The following is a 17757-nucleotide window of genomic DNA, read 5'->3' as shown; positions in this document are numbered from 1 at the left end:
AGTCACATGACTGACTATGAATATTTATACAATGGCATTAGCACCCAAAAACAAACTCAAGTCTCTGATCTGCCAGCATAACATTTAGGTCAAATGCCCCTTAATTAAACTATTAAACAGAAAAATTAAACAGAATATCAACAACTGATCACAAAACATTTAATGACAAGGAACAACATGAAACTCACATTTCACATCTCGCACAAGAATGTCAACTGGCAGACGGGTCATGTGTCAGTGCCTGATTCATATTGCTTGTAAACTGAACATTCAAAACAAAACCTACCCAAAAGACTTCGTCAGCTTCTTTGTCCCAACAGGCTTATCACTGTGTTGGAGCTCATAGAACACCCTCTGCAGGGCGAGGGGAACGCTTTTAGAGGAATCATCTCCCTCAGTAGGCATCATATAAACCGCCTAGAAAGCAAAACAAAGCAGGTTCTGATAAATGCACAGCAATAACCTTTACTTTTCTTCTGAAAACTAAAATATTATATAATGAACAATATGCAACAAAATTTATATTACAAAAGAGAGAAAAAAAGTAAAATTAAAACAACTTGCATTGACCTACAGCTTACATAGTCAACTTGAAAAGTAGACTAACGTCACAAAAGCACATGCGAAAACATTTTCTACATACTACCATTCAAAAGTTGACAGCTTTTTTATAAAAACAAAAAAGTAATTAATACTTTTAAGCAAGGACACATTAAACTGATCAAAAGTGACAGTAAAGATTTGTTTTAAAACATACATTTCAAATAAAAGCTGTTCTATTGGACTTTGCTCTAAAAGAATGTATTCACAAAGACGACTGTTTTCAACAACAACAAATGTATCTTGAGCACCAAATTAGCAATATTACAATGACTTCTGAGGGATCATGTGACACTAACAGGGGTTAAAGCAAAAAAAAATATTTTGACAGAATTTTTCCTCAGCCAAACCCCATTCCACTGCCACACCTGTCACACACCCAGTTTAAGAGCAGTGTTTTCTTGTAATTAGGAGCGCTTGTCCTCCTAATTTAAAGGAGACATATTATGCCCCTTTTTACAATATGTAATATAAGTCTCTGGTGTCCCCAGAATGTGTCTTTGAAGTTTCAGCTCAAAATACTCCACAGATCATTTATTATCGGGTATCATTTTGAAAATGCCTATTTTGAGTGGAAGCAGAAACACGCTGTTTTTCGGGCCTCCCTCTTTAAACGCAAATGAGCTGCTGCTCCCCACCCACTTTTTCCAGAATAGAGCTGCATCATTACAGCTCGTACCTGCTAAAAACATCCATTTTGGTTCCGATTATCATGTTTATCGCACTGAAGTCATGCGTTTTAAACCATGAGTTTTAACTTCTGATATATGGTTTTCTGAGTGCACACATCTGAAGCAGACGGACAGAAAGTGGCTGTCACAGCATGTGAGTACTAAACTAAGTTCTCATTCACACACAAGTTTACGTTAAAACACGCACGAGTTACAAAAACAGTCGGTTATGTCTGTGAAGGTAAACAGCTGGGAAATAAATTGCTTGTTTATTTTAGATTTGTGTGGCAGCAGCAATATACAGTATATAAATCATTAAATCCTCTGCTCTCTGTCTCCTCTGAGGCTGGGACTCTAAATAGTGTTCTGTGCTCATCTGTGCAGCCAAAGACAGAACAGTTACCATGTTTTGCTCAAACTTTCGCCATGGCATTAGAGCTGGTATACCGTATCGCTTGCGAAAACACGATGGCGCCGTGGTTGGAAACTTACAGATTATGGGGCGGTAATATTATAATGAGATCCCTTTACCAAGTCACCAAGGGAGCGAAATCGGACGCGCTCGTTTTCTTAGACGCTTGCAGAAAAAGGCTTACCAAAACAAAGTTACTGGGTTAATCTTTTTCATGTTTCCTTGGTTGGTAGATGCACCGGGGACCTGATTATAGCACTTAAAACCTGGAAAAGTCAGATTTTCATGATATGTCACCTTTAAAAAATTTAGGAGCACCTTCTGATCAAAAATTTGCCTTCCTAATATGAGGTGACATTTGACTCAAAGTGATTTACAGTGACGTTCTTTTTACCTTTGTAATGGCATTTTTCTAATTTTATTAAAATGTATGCACGGTTTCCTAGGATTTTTTCCAGCTGTGGTGGCAGGACTATTTCTCATGGACCACGCCCCCTCCCCACCCAAGAATCAGGTGCACTCAGAATTTAATTAATTTTAACTAACAAAGACAAGTAAATAATAAAATAAGAACAAATAAATGAATGATAGGCAATAGCACAAACAAAAACAATAACAAGATACAAATTAAATTAACAGGACATACATTTTTCAGGTAGGTCTAACTGTAATCTATTAAACTGTAAAATAACACTGGATAGTCTTCACTGTATAATGAAAGGCAGCAGGAGGTTTATTTAGGCTGCTGTCTCTTTAAGACCTCATGCACAGATCTACTGTAATATACTGTTACACATGGCTCTATGCTTACTTTTCTTTTTAGGAGCTCTTCTCCTCCTAATTTGAAAAAATGTAAGAGCACCTTCTGATCAATAATAAAAAATTCTGATAAAAAATTATCCTTCCTAATATTGTTATGGAAGGAGACTCACACAAAAGGTTAGGAATTACAGAGGAGGTTTATTGATTGAACAGCAACAGATGCTGGTGGTAGACTGGTAGTTGAGTAAGCAGTTCAAATGGAAATGTTCAATTGTAATTGAGGTGTGGGAATGAGTATGCTTGCCCTTGCAGGAGTCCGTGGAAGAGCAGATGGTGGAATGGAAGGTGGCACACAACTCACCGTAGTAAGGACTGGAGGGGTGTTCCCGGAGACGTAGGAGGACACAGGCGTTGGAGTAGAACACAGGAGGTAAGTACACGAGGAAGGTAATGATATCAATCATTCGTTGGAGTAGCATGAAGAGTCCTAGCACTTAAAACCTGGAAAAGTCAGATTTTCATGATATGTCACCTTTAAAAAATTTAGGAGCACCTTCTGATCAAAAATTTGCCTTCCTAATATGAGGTGACATTTGACTCAAAGTGATTTACAGTGACGTTCTTTTTACCTTTGTAATGGCATTTTTCTAATTTTATTAAAATGTATGCACGGTTTCCTAGGATTTTTTCCAGCTGTGGTGGCAGGACTATTTCTCATGGACCACGCCCCCTCCCCACCCAAGAATCAGGTGCACTCAGAATTTAATTAATTTTAACAAAAAAAAAAAAAAAAGACAAGTAAATAGTAAATAATAAAATAACAAATAAATTAATGACAATCAATAGCACAAACAAAAAAAACATCAAGATACAAATTAAATTAAAGCTGCAAGCAGCGATGAACGGGCCCTTGCACCCGGGCTCACCGCCAGGGGGTGGCTTTAGCAAAACAGCGAACGGCGAGCAATATGCATTTAAAGTGGTAAATATAGCAGGAATATGTCAAAGTCATTTATATGTGCCAATCTTCCTGCTGCCAGCTGGTGGCGCTATGACTATAACTGGATTTTGGCATGTAGATTTTTTCAGTCTAGCACTTTTATCAAACATATGAAATTTGGTGCAGATTGAACATGGTATGTTTGAGTTAGTATAAAGCATGATGTGTCCTATTGCCAACAGGTGGCGCTATGATTATAACTGAATATTGGCCTTTAGATGTCTTCAGGCCATAACTCTTTCCAAATATGTGACGTTTGGTGCAGATCGGACATTGCATGTTTAAGTTAGTGAAAAACAAGCCATTTCCTGTTGCCAGCATGTGGTGCTATGATTATAATGGAATATTGGCCTTCAGATGTGTTCAGGCCAGGACTCTTATCAAACATGTGAAGTTTGGGGAAGATCGGACATTTTATGCCCGAGTTACAAAAACTTTTATTCCCATGGCTAGACATTGAAATTTGCCACGGCGCCATGGACACATTCTTTAATGAAAACTCAAGATCTTCACAATTTAACAATCGCAAAGACCTTTAGATTAGACTGACCAAAAACATTTTTTAATGTCATTACATTTCTAGTAGTTCGTTAAAGCGTAAAACATGTAACTTCCTGTTGTCAGCAGGTGGCGCTATGACTATAAATGAATATGGATATGTAGATCCGTTCAGGTCAGGACTATTATCAAACATGTGAAGTTTGGGGCAGATTGGACATTGTATGTCTGAGTTATAGCAACTTCCTTTTCATGGCGAAACATCGAAATTTGTTAGGCCGCCACGGACACGCCCGTCAACGAAAACTCAAGATCTTCGCAATTTAACAATCGCAAAGGCCTTTAGATTACACTAACCAACTTTGGTTTTGATCTGAATAAATCTCTATGATGAGTTCAAGTACAACCCCTGGAAATGGCAAAAGCGACAAATTCTGCAGAGAAAATTCAAAATAACCGACTTCCTGTTGGGATTCGGATTTCGTACCAGGAGACTTTTTTGTAGGTATTGATGTGTTACATGTGTGTACCGTTGGTTATGTTGACGGAAGTTAGCCTATTTTCAGGCGCTGCGTAATATCATTGGGCCTGTTGCACCCATGGTACGGCAGCAAAGTTCCTTGATTATTACGCCGGAATGAGAGTATAGTTCCTAGCCATATCAGCCTACAAAATAGCAACTTTTCATTTCCCGTCAGTCTTAGTACACGATGTAACAACAGAAGAGTCAAGTAGTATAAATAGGAAAAATATAGATATTCTTTGGTCATTTTTGAGCGAGATGCTAACGGTCTAATCAGATTCAATTATCTATGGTAAGCTAGAGCTAAAAGTGCTACCGCCAGACTCGGAGATCGGCTGAATGGATTCGAAAATGGTAAAACTAAACTGTTTAACTCTAGGGGGAGTTGGAAAATGAGCCCATTTTCAAAAAATAGTGGAGTGTTCCTTTAAATAACTGAAATTATACGCTAAAAATGAAACTAAATCTGCCAGCAGGTGGCGGCAAGTCACTAATGTCATCACTGAATCATTCATTCAATTGATTCGTTCGAACAGCTGATTCATTCAGGAATGAAGCAAGTGACTGTCTTTATGAATGGGTAATCATGAATCACTGACTCACTAGATTCGTTCAAAAACACACTTTCATTGACTGAATTGTGTTTGCTTTTAGAATAGTGCAGCGGCTGAGCTGTTACTATATTTGGAACTATTTTCGTTGAAGAAATAGAGCAAAATAAGGCAGTACTTATTGATTTAAAACAACAGTTCAATAAACATCACATTTGCAAACTCCCTTAATAACTATTAAAAGTGTCACTTTCCTTATCGCGATCTGTGGGCACACAGAAAATGAGAGTGCGCGAGTGAGTTCTCAAGACTCAAAAGCACGTGCAAATTATACGTTCTGTCATCGTGTTATAAGCGCGGAATGAGTAGAATTGTTATTAATAGCAGAAATCCGGCGCCAAAATTCAAGTTCTGCTCTGTGTTCTCTGTTAATAACCCGACTGTGAATGATGCATCACTATGTTGTCACCGAGAAGCTGCAGCCGTGGCGGGGATGTTTTTTGGTACAACAACAATGCACTAAATGTTTCTTTTCCCCTCATTTTTTCCAATTGATGGAAATCTGTTGTAGACTCACTGCAATTAACGGAAATCCATCATAGCGACGGAGAACTTTAATCCCTGCACTAAAGACAGGAGTAGGGTTGGGCATCGTTTGAATTTTAATCAATTCTGATTCCGCTTATCGATTCCCAGTTTCGATTCCAATGGGATTAAATAATGATATCAGACATTTATCCTGTATCTCCGTTTTGCAAACCATTTATTGGAGCTGAATATCATGAACAAAAATCAACAGGCTACCTAAAAACTGGACTCTTTAAGAGCCGTTTGAGTGCGCAAAATAGAACTGCATGATTTTGGATAAATTTAGTTTTTCTCCTTTTTTTTGCCCCAATGGACATTGTGGTTCTCTCATGAATCTGAAGAAAAAAACATTAGACAACGAAACAAAATCACATAATTTATGAATAAATTATTCAATGACTCAATGATTCAATGACCAGATGTACTCGTTTCATTATTGGATGAACCAGCGTTCTTGAACGAATCTCTTGTATTTGTCTTTGAATCATACATTTTAACAGCCCCTTTTCGCCACCTACTGGCGTAACAATGTAATCGACAAATCTTCATTTGAAGTGTCAAATTACTTTCAAAAGGTGATTTACTCCATTTTAATTGCTACCGTACACATCAGAGTTTATATCTGAACTATAAACTTTTATCCCAGTACTTCTGTAATTTGAATGTTTGTAACACAGAAATAATGATACTGTGTGGCTGAAAAGACTGAAGCGGTTTCATTCGTGGCAGATTTAAATGTTCAAATCACACTGGTGTGATCGTACGCTGCACTGGTGGCGGGGATGTTTTTTGGTACAACAACAATGCACTAAATGTTTCTTTTTCCCTCATTTTTTCCAATTGATGGAAATCTGTTGTAGACTCGCTGCAATTAACGGAAATCCATCATAGCGACGGAGAACTTTAATCCCTGCACTAAAGACAGGAGTAGGGTTGGGCATCGTTTGAATTTTAATCAATTCTGATTCCGCTTATCGATTCCCAGTTTCGATTCCAATGTGATTAAATAATGATATCAGACATTTATCCTGTATCTCTGTTTTGCAAACCATTTATTGGAGCTGAATATCATGAACAAAAATCAACAGGCTACCTAAAAACTGGACTCTTTAAGAGCCGTTTGAGTGCGCAAAATAGAACTGCATGATTTTGGATAAATTTAGTTTTTCTCCTTTTTTTTGCCCCAATGGACATTGTGGTTCTCTCATGAATCTGAAGAAAAAAACATTAGACAACGAAACAAAATCACATAATTTATGAATAAATTATTCAATGACTCAATGACAAGATGTACTCGTTTCATTATTGGATGAACCAGCGTTCTTGAACGAATCTCTTGTATTTGTCTTTGAATCATACATTTTAACAGCCCCTTTTCGCCACCTACTGGCGTAACAATGTAATCGACAAATCTTCATTTGAAGTGTCAAATTACTTTCAAAAGGTGATTTACTCCATTTTAATTGCTACCGTACACATCAGAGTTTATATCTGAACTATAAACTTTTATCCCAGTACTTCTGTAATTTGAATGTTTGTAACACAGAAATAATGATACTGTGTGGCTGAAAAGACTGAAGCGGTTTCATTCGTGGCAGATTTAAATGTTCAAATCACACTGGTGTGATCGTACGCTGCACTGACGAACCAATGGTCACAACATTGATCGCACGTCAAAGGTTGAGGAATGAAACAGACGAATCATTGTAATATAGGAATAGAATCAATTTGGTGTTCGCGAACTTTAACGATCTATTAAATTAAAGTGCTTTGTCATGTTGGTGGTGACACCTCTCTTGCAACATATTTAGCTATCACAGATATTATACTTAGCTTTTTTTGGCATCTGATCGCAAATGTAGCCAAACTTTGGAGTGCTTAGATTAGCGAGCAAGGTCTGGCAGATCGCTAGGTCCGGTCCTCACAGATGACGAAAAAAAGCGCAAAGGAATCGATAGGCGGAATCGAAATTTTAATTTGACAACAAGTATCAGATTCTGGAATCGGAATCGATTTCCAACCCTAGACAGGAGTAATGCCATTGCCAGAATAATTATAAATAAACAAGCACCTTTTTTTTGCCCCAATGGACATTGTGTTTCTCTCATGAATCTGAAGAAAAAAAACATTAGACAACGAAACAAAATCACATAATTTATGAATAAATTATTCAATGACTCAATGACAAGATGTACTCGTTTCATTATTGGATGAACCAGCGTTCTTGAACGAATCTCTTGTATTTGTCTTTGAATCATACATTTTAACAGCCCCTTTTCGCCACCTACTGGCGTAACAATGTAATCGACAAATCTTCATTTGAAGTGTCAAATTACTTTCAAAAGGTGATTTACTCCATTTTAATTGCTACCGTACACATCAGAGTTTATATCTGAACTATAAACTTTTATCCCAGTACTTCTGTAATTTGAATGTTTGTAACACAGAAATAATGATACTGTGTGGCTGAAAAGACTGAAGCGGTTTCATTCGTGGCAGATTTAAATGTTCAAATCACACTGGTGTGATCGTACGCTGCACTGACGAACCAATGGTCACAACATTGATCGCACGTCAAAGGTTGAGGAATGAAACAGACGAATCATTGTAATATAGGAATAGAATCAATTTGGTGTTCGCGAACTTTAACGATCTATTAAATTAAAGTGCTTTGTCATGTTGGTGGTGACTTAAAAGTGTCACTTTCCTTATCGCGATCTGTGGGCACACAGAAAATGAGAGTGCGCGAGTGAGTTCTCAAGACTCAAAAGCACGTGCAAATTATACGTTCTGTCATCGTGTTATAAGCGCGGAATGAGTAGAATTGTTATTAATAGCAGAAATCCGGCGCCAAAATTCAAGTTCTGCTCTGTGTTCTCTGTTAATAACCCGACTGTGAATGATGCATCACTATGTTGTCACCGAGAAGCTGCAGCCGTGGCGGGGATGTTTTTTGGTACAACAACAATGCACTAAATGTTTCTTTTCCCCTCATTTTTTCCAATTGATGGAAATCTGTTGTAGACTCGCTGCAATTAACGGAAATCCATCATAGCGACGGAGAACTTTAATCCCTGCACTAAAGACAGGAGTAGGGTTGGGCATCGTTTGAATTTTAATCAATTCTGATTCCGCTTATCGATTCCCAGTTTCGATTCCAATGTGATTAAATAATGATATCAGACATTTATCCTGTATCTCTGTTTTGCAAACCATTTATTGGAGCTGAATATCATGAACAAAAATCAACAGGCTACCTAAAAACTGGACTCTTTAAGAGCCGTTTGAGTGCGCAAAATAGAACTGCATGATTTTGGATAAATTTAGTTTTTCTCCTTTTTTTTGCCCCAATGGACATTGTGGTTCTCTCATGAATCTGAAGAAAAAAACATTAGACAACGAAACAAAATCACATAATTTATGAATAAATTATTCAATGACTCAATGATTCAATGACAAGATGTACTCGTTTCATTATTGGATGAACCAGCGTTCTTGAACGAATCTCTTGTATTTGTCTTTGAATCATACATTTTAACAGCCCCTTTTCGCCACCTACTGGCGTAACAATGTAATCGACAAATCTTCATTTGAAGTGTCAAATTACTTTCAAAAGGTGATTTACTCCATTTTAATTGCTACCGTACACATCAGAGTTTATATCTGAACTATAAACTTTTATCCCAGTACTTCTGTAATTTGAATGTTTGTAACACAGAAATAATGATACTGTGTGGCTGAAAAGACTGAAGCGGTTTCATTCGTGGCAGATTTAAATGTTCAAATCACACTGGTGTGATCGTACGCTGCACTGACGAACCAATGGTCACAACATTGATCGCACGTCAAAGGTTGAGGAATGAAACAGACGAATCATTGTAATATAGGAATAGAATCAATTTGGTGTTCGCGAACTTTAACGATCTATTAAATTAAAGTGCTTTGTCATGTTGGTGGTGACACCTCTCTTGCAACATATTTAGCTATCACAGATATTATACTTAGCTTTTTTTGGCATCTGATCGCAAATGTAGCCAAACTTTGGAGTGCTTAGATTAGCGAGCAAGGTCTGGCAGATCGCTAGGTCCGGTCCTCACAGATGACGAAAAAAAGCGCAAAGGAATCGATAGGCGGAATCGAAATTTTAATTTGACAACAAGTATCAGATTCTGGAATCGGAATCGATTTCCAACCCTAGACAGGAGTAATGCCATTGCCAGAATAATTATAAATAAACAAGCAAACAAATGTATGTAACTCGAAAAGAAAACATTTAAAAGTAGTTTTCATACTGTATGATTTACTGATTGATTTGGTAATGAACTGCAGATTTGGTAAGCATAAGAGATTTTATTTTTATTATTTTTTTTAAATACTGACCCCAGACTTTTGAATAGTAGTGTATAAAAACTGCCATGATTGTATTGTTCTATGTTCTTATTCATAAAAACAAGTGGTGAAAGTTATAGCCTGTTAATAACAGGGCTTGCTGTGGAGAAAATGTGCTCTGCCAGCACATGGACACACTGATACCAGTTATGATTATCAAGATTTTCTCTTATTTCACATTTTCTTTCCAGCATAAAGTGGATCCCCATCCGGAGACATGTACGACTCTAATAGGAACCAAATATTACCAATAAAAGACTCAAAATATTGCCACAGTTGGCTGCACCTGAACACAAACTACATCTCAACATAATGCATCCATTTTGGTAAGGTGAGGGATGCAGTTGGAAAGTAGGTTATTTCATTGGATCTTACAGCAAGGAAAATCAATTTGCAGAATAGGAATTGTTTTTAATATTCATTAAACTGTACCCATCCAAGTCTCATCTGCTTATCGGTACATACTGCATTCTGTAGGAATATTGCAAAACATCTTCTGATTCTGATATTGAAAGGCAGATGTCTCACCCTCCGAAGCTGGTTTGTGAAGAAGAGAGTCTGTAGTAAGCTGTTCATGTAACACGTGGCTCCTTGATTCTTCAACCCCACGTAACCAGTGTGTTTCTTTGAATCCCAGCTGTAAGTAAAACAGTGACATCAGCTACCTTTGCAAAAGCTCATCAACTTTGAAAACATAAGCCACTAAGAAATGACTTACGCCACACCGTGAGGAGCATCAGCTTGAACGTAGACCTCAAAAGTGACCTTATCATCCTCCACAAAGCCCCGTTCTGGATCGGTCACATCCTGAAATCAACCAACATCAGCTAATTAGCTCCGTTCACCTCTGATAACACCAGCTCAGCAGAGACATTCATACAAAACATGTAAACTTACACTCCATGACATGAAGTTGGAAAAGCCCCAGTCGTTTTCCTTGTGGAAGAACAGGTGACTAATGCGGCGGCTAAAGGATTTCTCATCGTCTTTGTAGTTGATTATTTTGAGCATGGCTTGAGCATGACATGACCAGGACCTTCAAATGAGGAGGAATCAAATTAGGTTTGGTTTAAAAACACCCAGAATAAAGAAACCTGCTCAATATTTTGAAAAAGCCAAAGTGTATTAACTTTATTAAATTAACTTTTTAAAGTCCATTATTGCAAGGTCATCACTGAAATTGCTATACCAGAAAAGATCATGGCAGTGATCGCTTACGTAGAGTCTGACTCAGCATTGCACTGAAGGAAGAAACCAACGCTCTTCTGGTGAGGTCTGTCTGGGTAAAAGCGGGGCATCACCATGATCTTCCAGGGCAGATTTCTCACGAAACAGGGTGGGCTGAGAACAGACTCACTCAGCCTGCTAAAGCGCTCCACCACAAAGCGGAAAGTGGCTTCAGAGCGCCAGCTTGTGTCTATTAAGAAGTGTTATATATACATATAAAAAAGTTACATATGCAGATGTTCTTTCATAACTTGAAAAATGTAAATAAATGTGTAAAAATGTGCATGGTACTGCGCTTCAATGTGTTTCTTACCATCCTCCATGTCCTCCTCGGTGTTGTTGTGTCCATCCGCCATAGCCACGTTCCCATTGATGACTGGATTCTGGGGAATTCTTGGAGGATCATCTGGGTCCCCAGCTGAAAAAAAAAAAAGTCGAAATGGGAAATTCCCTTGTCAACTGGTTCCATGCCATAAGATTTCTTGGAATCTCACTCTGATTATTGTGCCACAGATCCACTGTGCAACAGGTAAACAAATGCATTCAGGAGCATCTTTCAGCAAAAAACGAATCATGATCAATCAGAATTTAGCATGTGTAGCTCTACACAATTACTTACTTCACATACCCTCATATATACGTTTTACTAAAGGGAAAAAAAGACACCACAATTCTAAACCACTGAGAATTAAGTGACAGAGCAAAATCTGCATCTATAACCATCAAAGATTCTGAAGCACTACTGAAGGCATCTGAAATTATGCTCACAACAGTCCAAGGTAGTCTATAAACACTATGTTAAGATGATGTAAATATCATATTTACTAAAGCACACACCACAATGTCATAATTACAAGTGGAAAACTCTAGATTTACTTTGAACCCGAGTTTGTGAGTTGGGGGCGTGTCATGAGAAAATTCTGATACCCGAGTTTCCGAAATGGACAGGCCATAACATTTAAACACTGCACAGGAGAAAATGATTGCTGTAGTGAAATTTTTATTCATTTTCCCCCACAATATCTACACGGCTTTCTCTTGCCATTACAGGCATGTATATTCTCTAAATAAATAACCATTTGATGCATATTCACATTAATTTGCCTGAAAGTCCAGGATCTCTTAATCGCCAGAATCCAGATAGTGTAGATAATGTATAAATGGCAATTAATGAATGAGATGCAACTTTTTTTTAAATTTAAAATCCATTGGATTTGAACTAAACCGCTTAGAAACATTTTGCCTTTAATAAGATTTCCCCCCAAAATAGGCAAGAATGAGTCTGGTGTCCTGCATGATTCCTATTCTTTCAGACAACAAAGCACTTGAACATGGCCACTTTAGAAGTGGAGAGTAGGACATTTGCAATAGCACGTAAAGACAGCATAAAACGCATGTAAAAACATAACAGACAGGTTCTCTTCCTAAGTGGGTGGTTCTTGGCTAGAAAAAAAGATGCAGCAATGTGAACCAGACATTTTGCCGTTCAGTGAAAGGCCTGAATGAGTGAGATTAAAAACAGGCCAACCTGCATGCTTCATAGCAGCACGCAGCGCTTCGTTCGCGCATTCCTAGGCCTGTGATATGATATGTGGCGTGATGATTATGTGCATGTCTTGATGGTCTCCGGACAGCAGCATCAGAAACGCCCCCACACGTGCACTGCAGAACTTTGATGAAACGCAGCGCGAAAATTAGCGTCAGAAACGCACCGAGTAAGAAATCGCAACCATGTTCCGAGGCCTTTCAAGTGCTACCACCGCGATCGCGGGTGAGCACGAGCCAAAAAAACAAGCAAGCAGCAATCACTAAAAATGGCGAGCGGTACCACAGCATGACTCGTTATTCAATGAAGAAGCAGAAAATCCCCACGCGCTGGCCTTGACGCACAGTCATTGCGATGCCTAAAACATATCAAATCTATATTTACTACTGACAGCATAGGTACTCACCCCATATTATTAACAATAAGGGTGTCACTGAGAAAAACACTCTACGTTAATGACTCGTTTCTGAGTTGATCCGCTCGTTTACCCCCTCCCCCTCCACACACATATAACGCTAGCCGCGCTGCTAACGTTTTCCTCCGCAAACCGAGCTCTTATTCTCGGCAAACCGTGTCATCCGACACTATCCGATGAGCAAATTAATTACTTGGTTCGCGGATCCTTTGGTGAGCCATCACGCGCCGTCACCCAGATATAAACAAACACCGACGCAAGCAGGCCTCGCAGAAACCGATCCGTGCAAAATACGGTCCACCATCTTGGAATAAAACTGCCATCCACTCCCCCTAATCGAGCTGCACAACTTCCTATGCGGAATGCATCCGAAGCCAATAACAACAGGAACACATTAATAAGACATTGCAACAGCTAAATGCAATTTAACCGATTAGGCATCGCACAGAAAGCCTGCCATCGTGTATGTAGTCCAGGAGCGACTTATAGTTCAAAATGGTGCTGTTGTCCAGCAATCATCATCTGATGCGGTTTATCTGCCTCCATTAGCACTCAACAGTTAAAAAACACGGTGGCGGGACACGAGAATTTGCTGACAATGGAGGAAAGTCATTCAATGAAGCAGCAACTAGTTTCAGGAATGTCTAAACAAGCAGATGCTCTGAAAAACCACTAAACTGCCAGATTAAATCGTGAACTAGGATACATGGCCGGTTTAGTGCTCTTGCAGGACCGTTTCGACAGCAAACGTTTCCCTGTCTTTTCAATCACAACTTACAGCACAAACAATACACCGTCGACTTACATGCATCCATTCTGCACGCGAACACGGGCTCGTTCGTCCAAATAACTAGCTTATTTGTGAGCATTTGCCCCTGGATGCTTTTGAGAAGTTGCCCACGGGATCTACAGGTGTAACCGAGGGGCTCCTTACATAATCAGATGAAAAACTGACACAGTTCGGTAGATAGAAGAGCTTAAAGATGGACTGCGCCACGTTAATTCAGGCAGTTTCAATCACAACTTACAGCACAAACAATACACCGTCGACTTACATGCATCCATTCTGCACGCGAACACGGGCTCGTTCGTCCAAATAACTAGCTTATTTGTGAGCATTTGCCCACGGGATCTACAGGTGTAACCGAGGGGCTCCTTACATAATCAGATGAAAAACTGACACAGTTCGGTAGATAGAAGAGCTTAAAGATGGACTGCGCCACGTTAATTCAGGCAGCACATAACTAGCCAAACGCTAATAGAAGACAATCCAGCTCAAATAACTATCACAAACAGCATTAAGTAAATCAAACGCTGTGTGATTTTTAACAACAAAGTAGCAGGGTAATGTGACTCAAATGAGTATGTAAATAAAATAAGACGTACTTTTTGCTGACTGGTTGAACGCCTCATGCAGCGAGGTAACGCATAGTTAACGGTTAGCTGCTAGCTAGCTTAACAAGCTATTGGGGTCAATATTGAACAGATAAACAGTTACAGATCTGGATTAGAGTGTTAACGTTAGCTGTGATGTTCAATGAAAGGCTGTGAGCTTTTAATTTTGCACGAGGCCTTGACGTACCCTCCATCTCCATGTCCTCGGGCTCGCTGAGCTGCTGCTCGCCTGCTTTCTGCTGCTGCTGGGTGTGATGGTGGTTCATGTCGGCGGCTGTTAGGATGGGATGGTGCCTGGGCTCTTTGTCTCCCTCGGGCCGGTCTGGTGGCGGTTCCGCGGGCAGAGGCTGCTGGGGAGTCGGAGGACGCGGAGGTGGGGTAAACAGGTCGAGCCTTTGCGGCTGGGCCTGCGCTAAGACGACCTCGGCCTTGTCTGCTGTCAGCGCCGGGGATGGAGGAAGGGAGGCCGGTGGGTGAACAGGCAGAGAAACACGGACGTATTTGCTCGCTATTCGCCCAATCTCGGCGCCTGGGTGAAGGGATGCTAAGGTTAGTCGGTGGCCTCGGGCTTCTGCTTAACGAAGGCCCGATGAATGAAACCCCGGCTTTCCCCCGTAGAAGTGAGGGGCGAATGCAACTCACAACAACCTGCAGCCGGGGAAAACACAGATATAGCCCAGCTGCAGCTAGCTAAAGTGATAAAATAAGGAACAGCGCGACTCGTGCGCCTCCGAGAGGTTATTTTAAATACAACTTTGCCTGCAATATTTCCAGTCCGTGTGCTCCTCCGATTGTCCCTCTTCTGGGGGGGAGCGAGGAAAAAACCTATCCATTCAAACCAGACTCTAATGTGAAATCGCACTAATTTAGAAGTTCAAACTCACAAAGATGCCCACGTTTCGCCTAGCCGTTATCACAAGTGAAACTAACCTGAACATCTAACGCTCGATTTCACCCCGAAGCTGCATCCCCAAAGGCTATTCAAAGGAGAAAAGGTAATTTTGCCCGGTCACGGCCAGAACCTCTCTCACCCGCTCCCGTGGTTTATGATGTTCAGTTGGTAAAACTCAAAATGGCGGTCGCGCTGCTCTCTGAAATGTCACATCCGCATGGAGACCCAAACAGTGGCGCACACCGCGAGCGCCTTAAACACAAACGCTGCCTCGCGACAGAGTTTACTGAAACTTAGCGGTTTCATCCTATATATTTTGTTGTTGTTTAAAATTCTGTTGTGTTATATTTTTATTACTGATAGCAGTACCCCTATCGGTTATGCAGTATGTGTTGTATACAATTACGGAATTGTAATTTATTAGTTTTTTTTTAGTAATTATTTAGCAAAACTTGCTTATTGATTCTTCTCCAAACATTTTCTTTATTTAGCTAATTAACAGCAACATTTCCACTTTCAAAGCAATGGGAGTTAGATGGTCGATATTTAATTGGTTTTCTCATTATTTTGTCAAAATGAAAACATTTTGTTGTTAAAAAAAAATAAATCTCATACCACCTGATACTTCACATAAATTAAAATATATGCCTATAATAAACCTAAAAACAAACAAACAATAATAAATACGAAAATGTATATTTTAAAGAAATGGAAGGAAATTAAAGTCATTTTAAAATGAAATATTTTGTATTAACAATACACAAACCAGAATGCAAACATGAAAACATCAGCTCAACTTCCCCATATACCCTTCCTCCCTCTACATATAGCAAATCAACAGAAAACCAAAGCCACGGGAATTATAAAACATAAATCCCAGCAATCAAGAAAGTGTAAGAAAAATGAATAAATACATACATTTAAATAGGCCTAAATAAAAAGTTTTAAGGCTGATCCATGATCGTTGTTTTGTGCAATATACTTGAAGATCTTCTCAGCAGTTATAATGTAGATCTTTAATGTAGAGATTTGTTTCTAAGCTCACCCGAGCCGTGGATATGATGTCCCGAAGTTGTATTAACAACTTTTTCAGGCTATGTGGTGGAAGCCAGTGTTGTGCTATAAGAGTTTTGTTTTGCAGACATAAGTTAAAATGATATCTTTTGATAGGGTTTCACAGCTGCTCCAATGATTTGTCAAAATCAGTTTGTTTGTTTTTATGAAAATGTAGTAAAAAAGAAAGAAAAAAATCCATAATTTTCCCGAAGGTCCATCGTTTTGTAATTCACTTGACAAAGCCACACGAGCTCTTGTGTGATGTGTTTAATAGTTCTCCATCATTTTAAGTAATTGGAAAGGAATAATTTGAGATTATTTCCCTTATTTTAGCTACATTATTTATTGCTGCTGCTGCATTTAATACATGTGCATTATGCAAAATACATTAACACTGTACAGATTTATTGTTTTGTGACCATTCGATAGATGGAAACCAGACTTAATCCATTATTTGACACAATGCTGGATTTATCAATATTTATTGTAATAAATATTGAGCATTAGGCCTATTTGTATCTGATAGATTTGACCATAGCTTATTCTCTGGCATAACCGTGGTGTTGATATATTTTCAGTCAGCTTTTTGCTGACTAAGAAGAGTCTACACAGCATTGGTAAGTCAGCATGGGAGGTGTGTGTGAGGGGGTTTGGGAGGTAAACTTAATTGCGCAAAATTATTGGCAAAGAGGAGAAGCAGCTGGGCCTTCTCTGCATAAGGTAATAAATAGTCATTCATGTTTTCAAAAAGGAGTCAACTGCAACTAATCTGACATTCGACAAAAATGGTGATCTGTATTCTGTAATGGCTGCCATATTGTTAATACATCAGCATGAACAAGATGTTTGTGTTCGGTTTCAAATTAACATTTATCTCAGCCAAATACCATTTCAGCCTTTTATTTTTAGCAAAATCCACATCAAGTGAACAATCTCATCATGATTCATTGATTTACTTTTTATGCAGTGAAGTGCCTTTTGTATAAAAGAGGACAAAATTACTTGATTTCACAATAAAAGCTCATAGTGATTCCTCAGGGGTGACTGTGCATTATTGCAGTTGTCACACCTGGAGCCCCAGTGCTTTCAGTGTCTTTGCATTAATTCCATATTCTATTTTCTACATCAATGCAAACTGATTAAAGAATGGACAGGTGTTGCATCTACCACTATGATAAATGCAAACCAAAGGGTGGAAATGTGTGGCGTAGCTAAATTGTAAAGTTGACAGC

The 17757-nt window shown here is 39.0% G+C and overlaps 1 protein-coding gene across 1 annotated transcript in view; it reads right to left on the bottom strand.

Annotated features, from left to right (window-relative positions):
* The window catches only part of LOC107568401 (ubiquitin carboxyl-terminal hydrolase 7), a 41361-nt gene extending 25713 nt beyond the window's left edge, over positions 1-15648 (bottom strand). Inside the window, exons 1-7 of the mRNA XM_016254379.1 lie at positions 14765-15648; positions 11535-11639; positions 11213-11411; positions 10892-11030; positions 10713-10801; positions 10523-10631; positions 287-417 (exon numbers count right to left, since the gene is read on the bottom strand). Of these exons, the coding sequence (XP_016109865.1) occupies positions 287-417; positions 10523-10631; positions 10713-10801; positions 10892-11030; positions 11213-11411; positions 11535-11639; positions 14765-14843 (851 nt within the window). The 5' untranslated portion in view covers positions 14844-15648. The remainder of the gene's footprint in view (positions 1-286; positions 418-10522; positions 10632-10712; positions 10802-10891; positions 11031-11212; positions 11412-11534; positions 11640-14764) is intronic.
* Positions 15649-17757: the final 2109 nt, after the last annotated feature.

This window comes from Sinocyclocheilus grahami, unplaced genomic scaffold, assembly GCF_001515645.1.
Source record: "Sinocyclocheilus grahami isolate Dianchi unplaced genomic scaffold, SAMN03320097.WGS_v1.1 scaffold27.1, whole genome shotgun sequence".
Classification (NCBI taxonomy): domain Eukaryota; kingdom Metazoa; phylum Chordata; class Actinopteri; order Cypriniformes; family Cyprinidae; genus Sinocyclocheilus; species Sinocyclocheilus grahami.
Note: the sequence above shows the minus strand (reverse complement) of the source record. Positions and strands in the feature narration are given on the sequence as shown.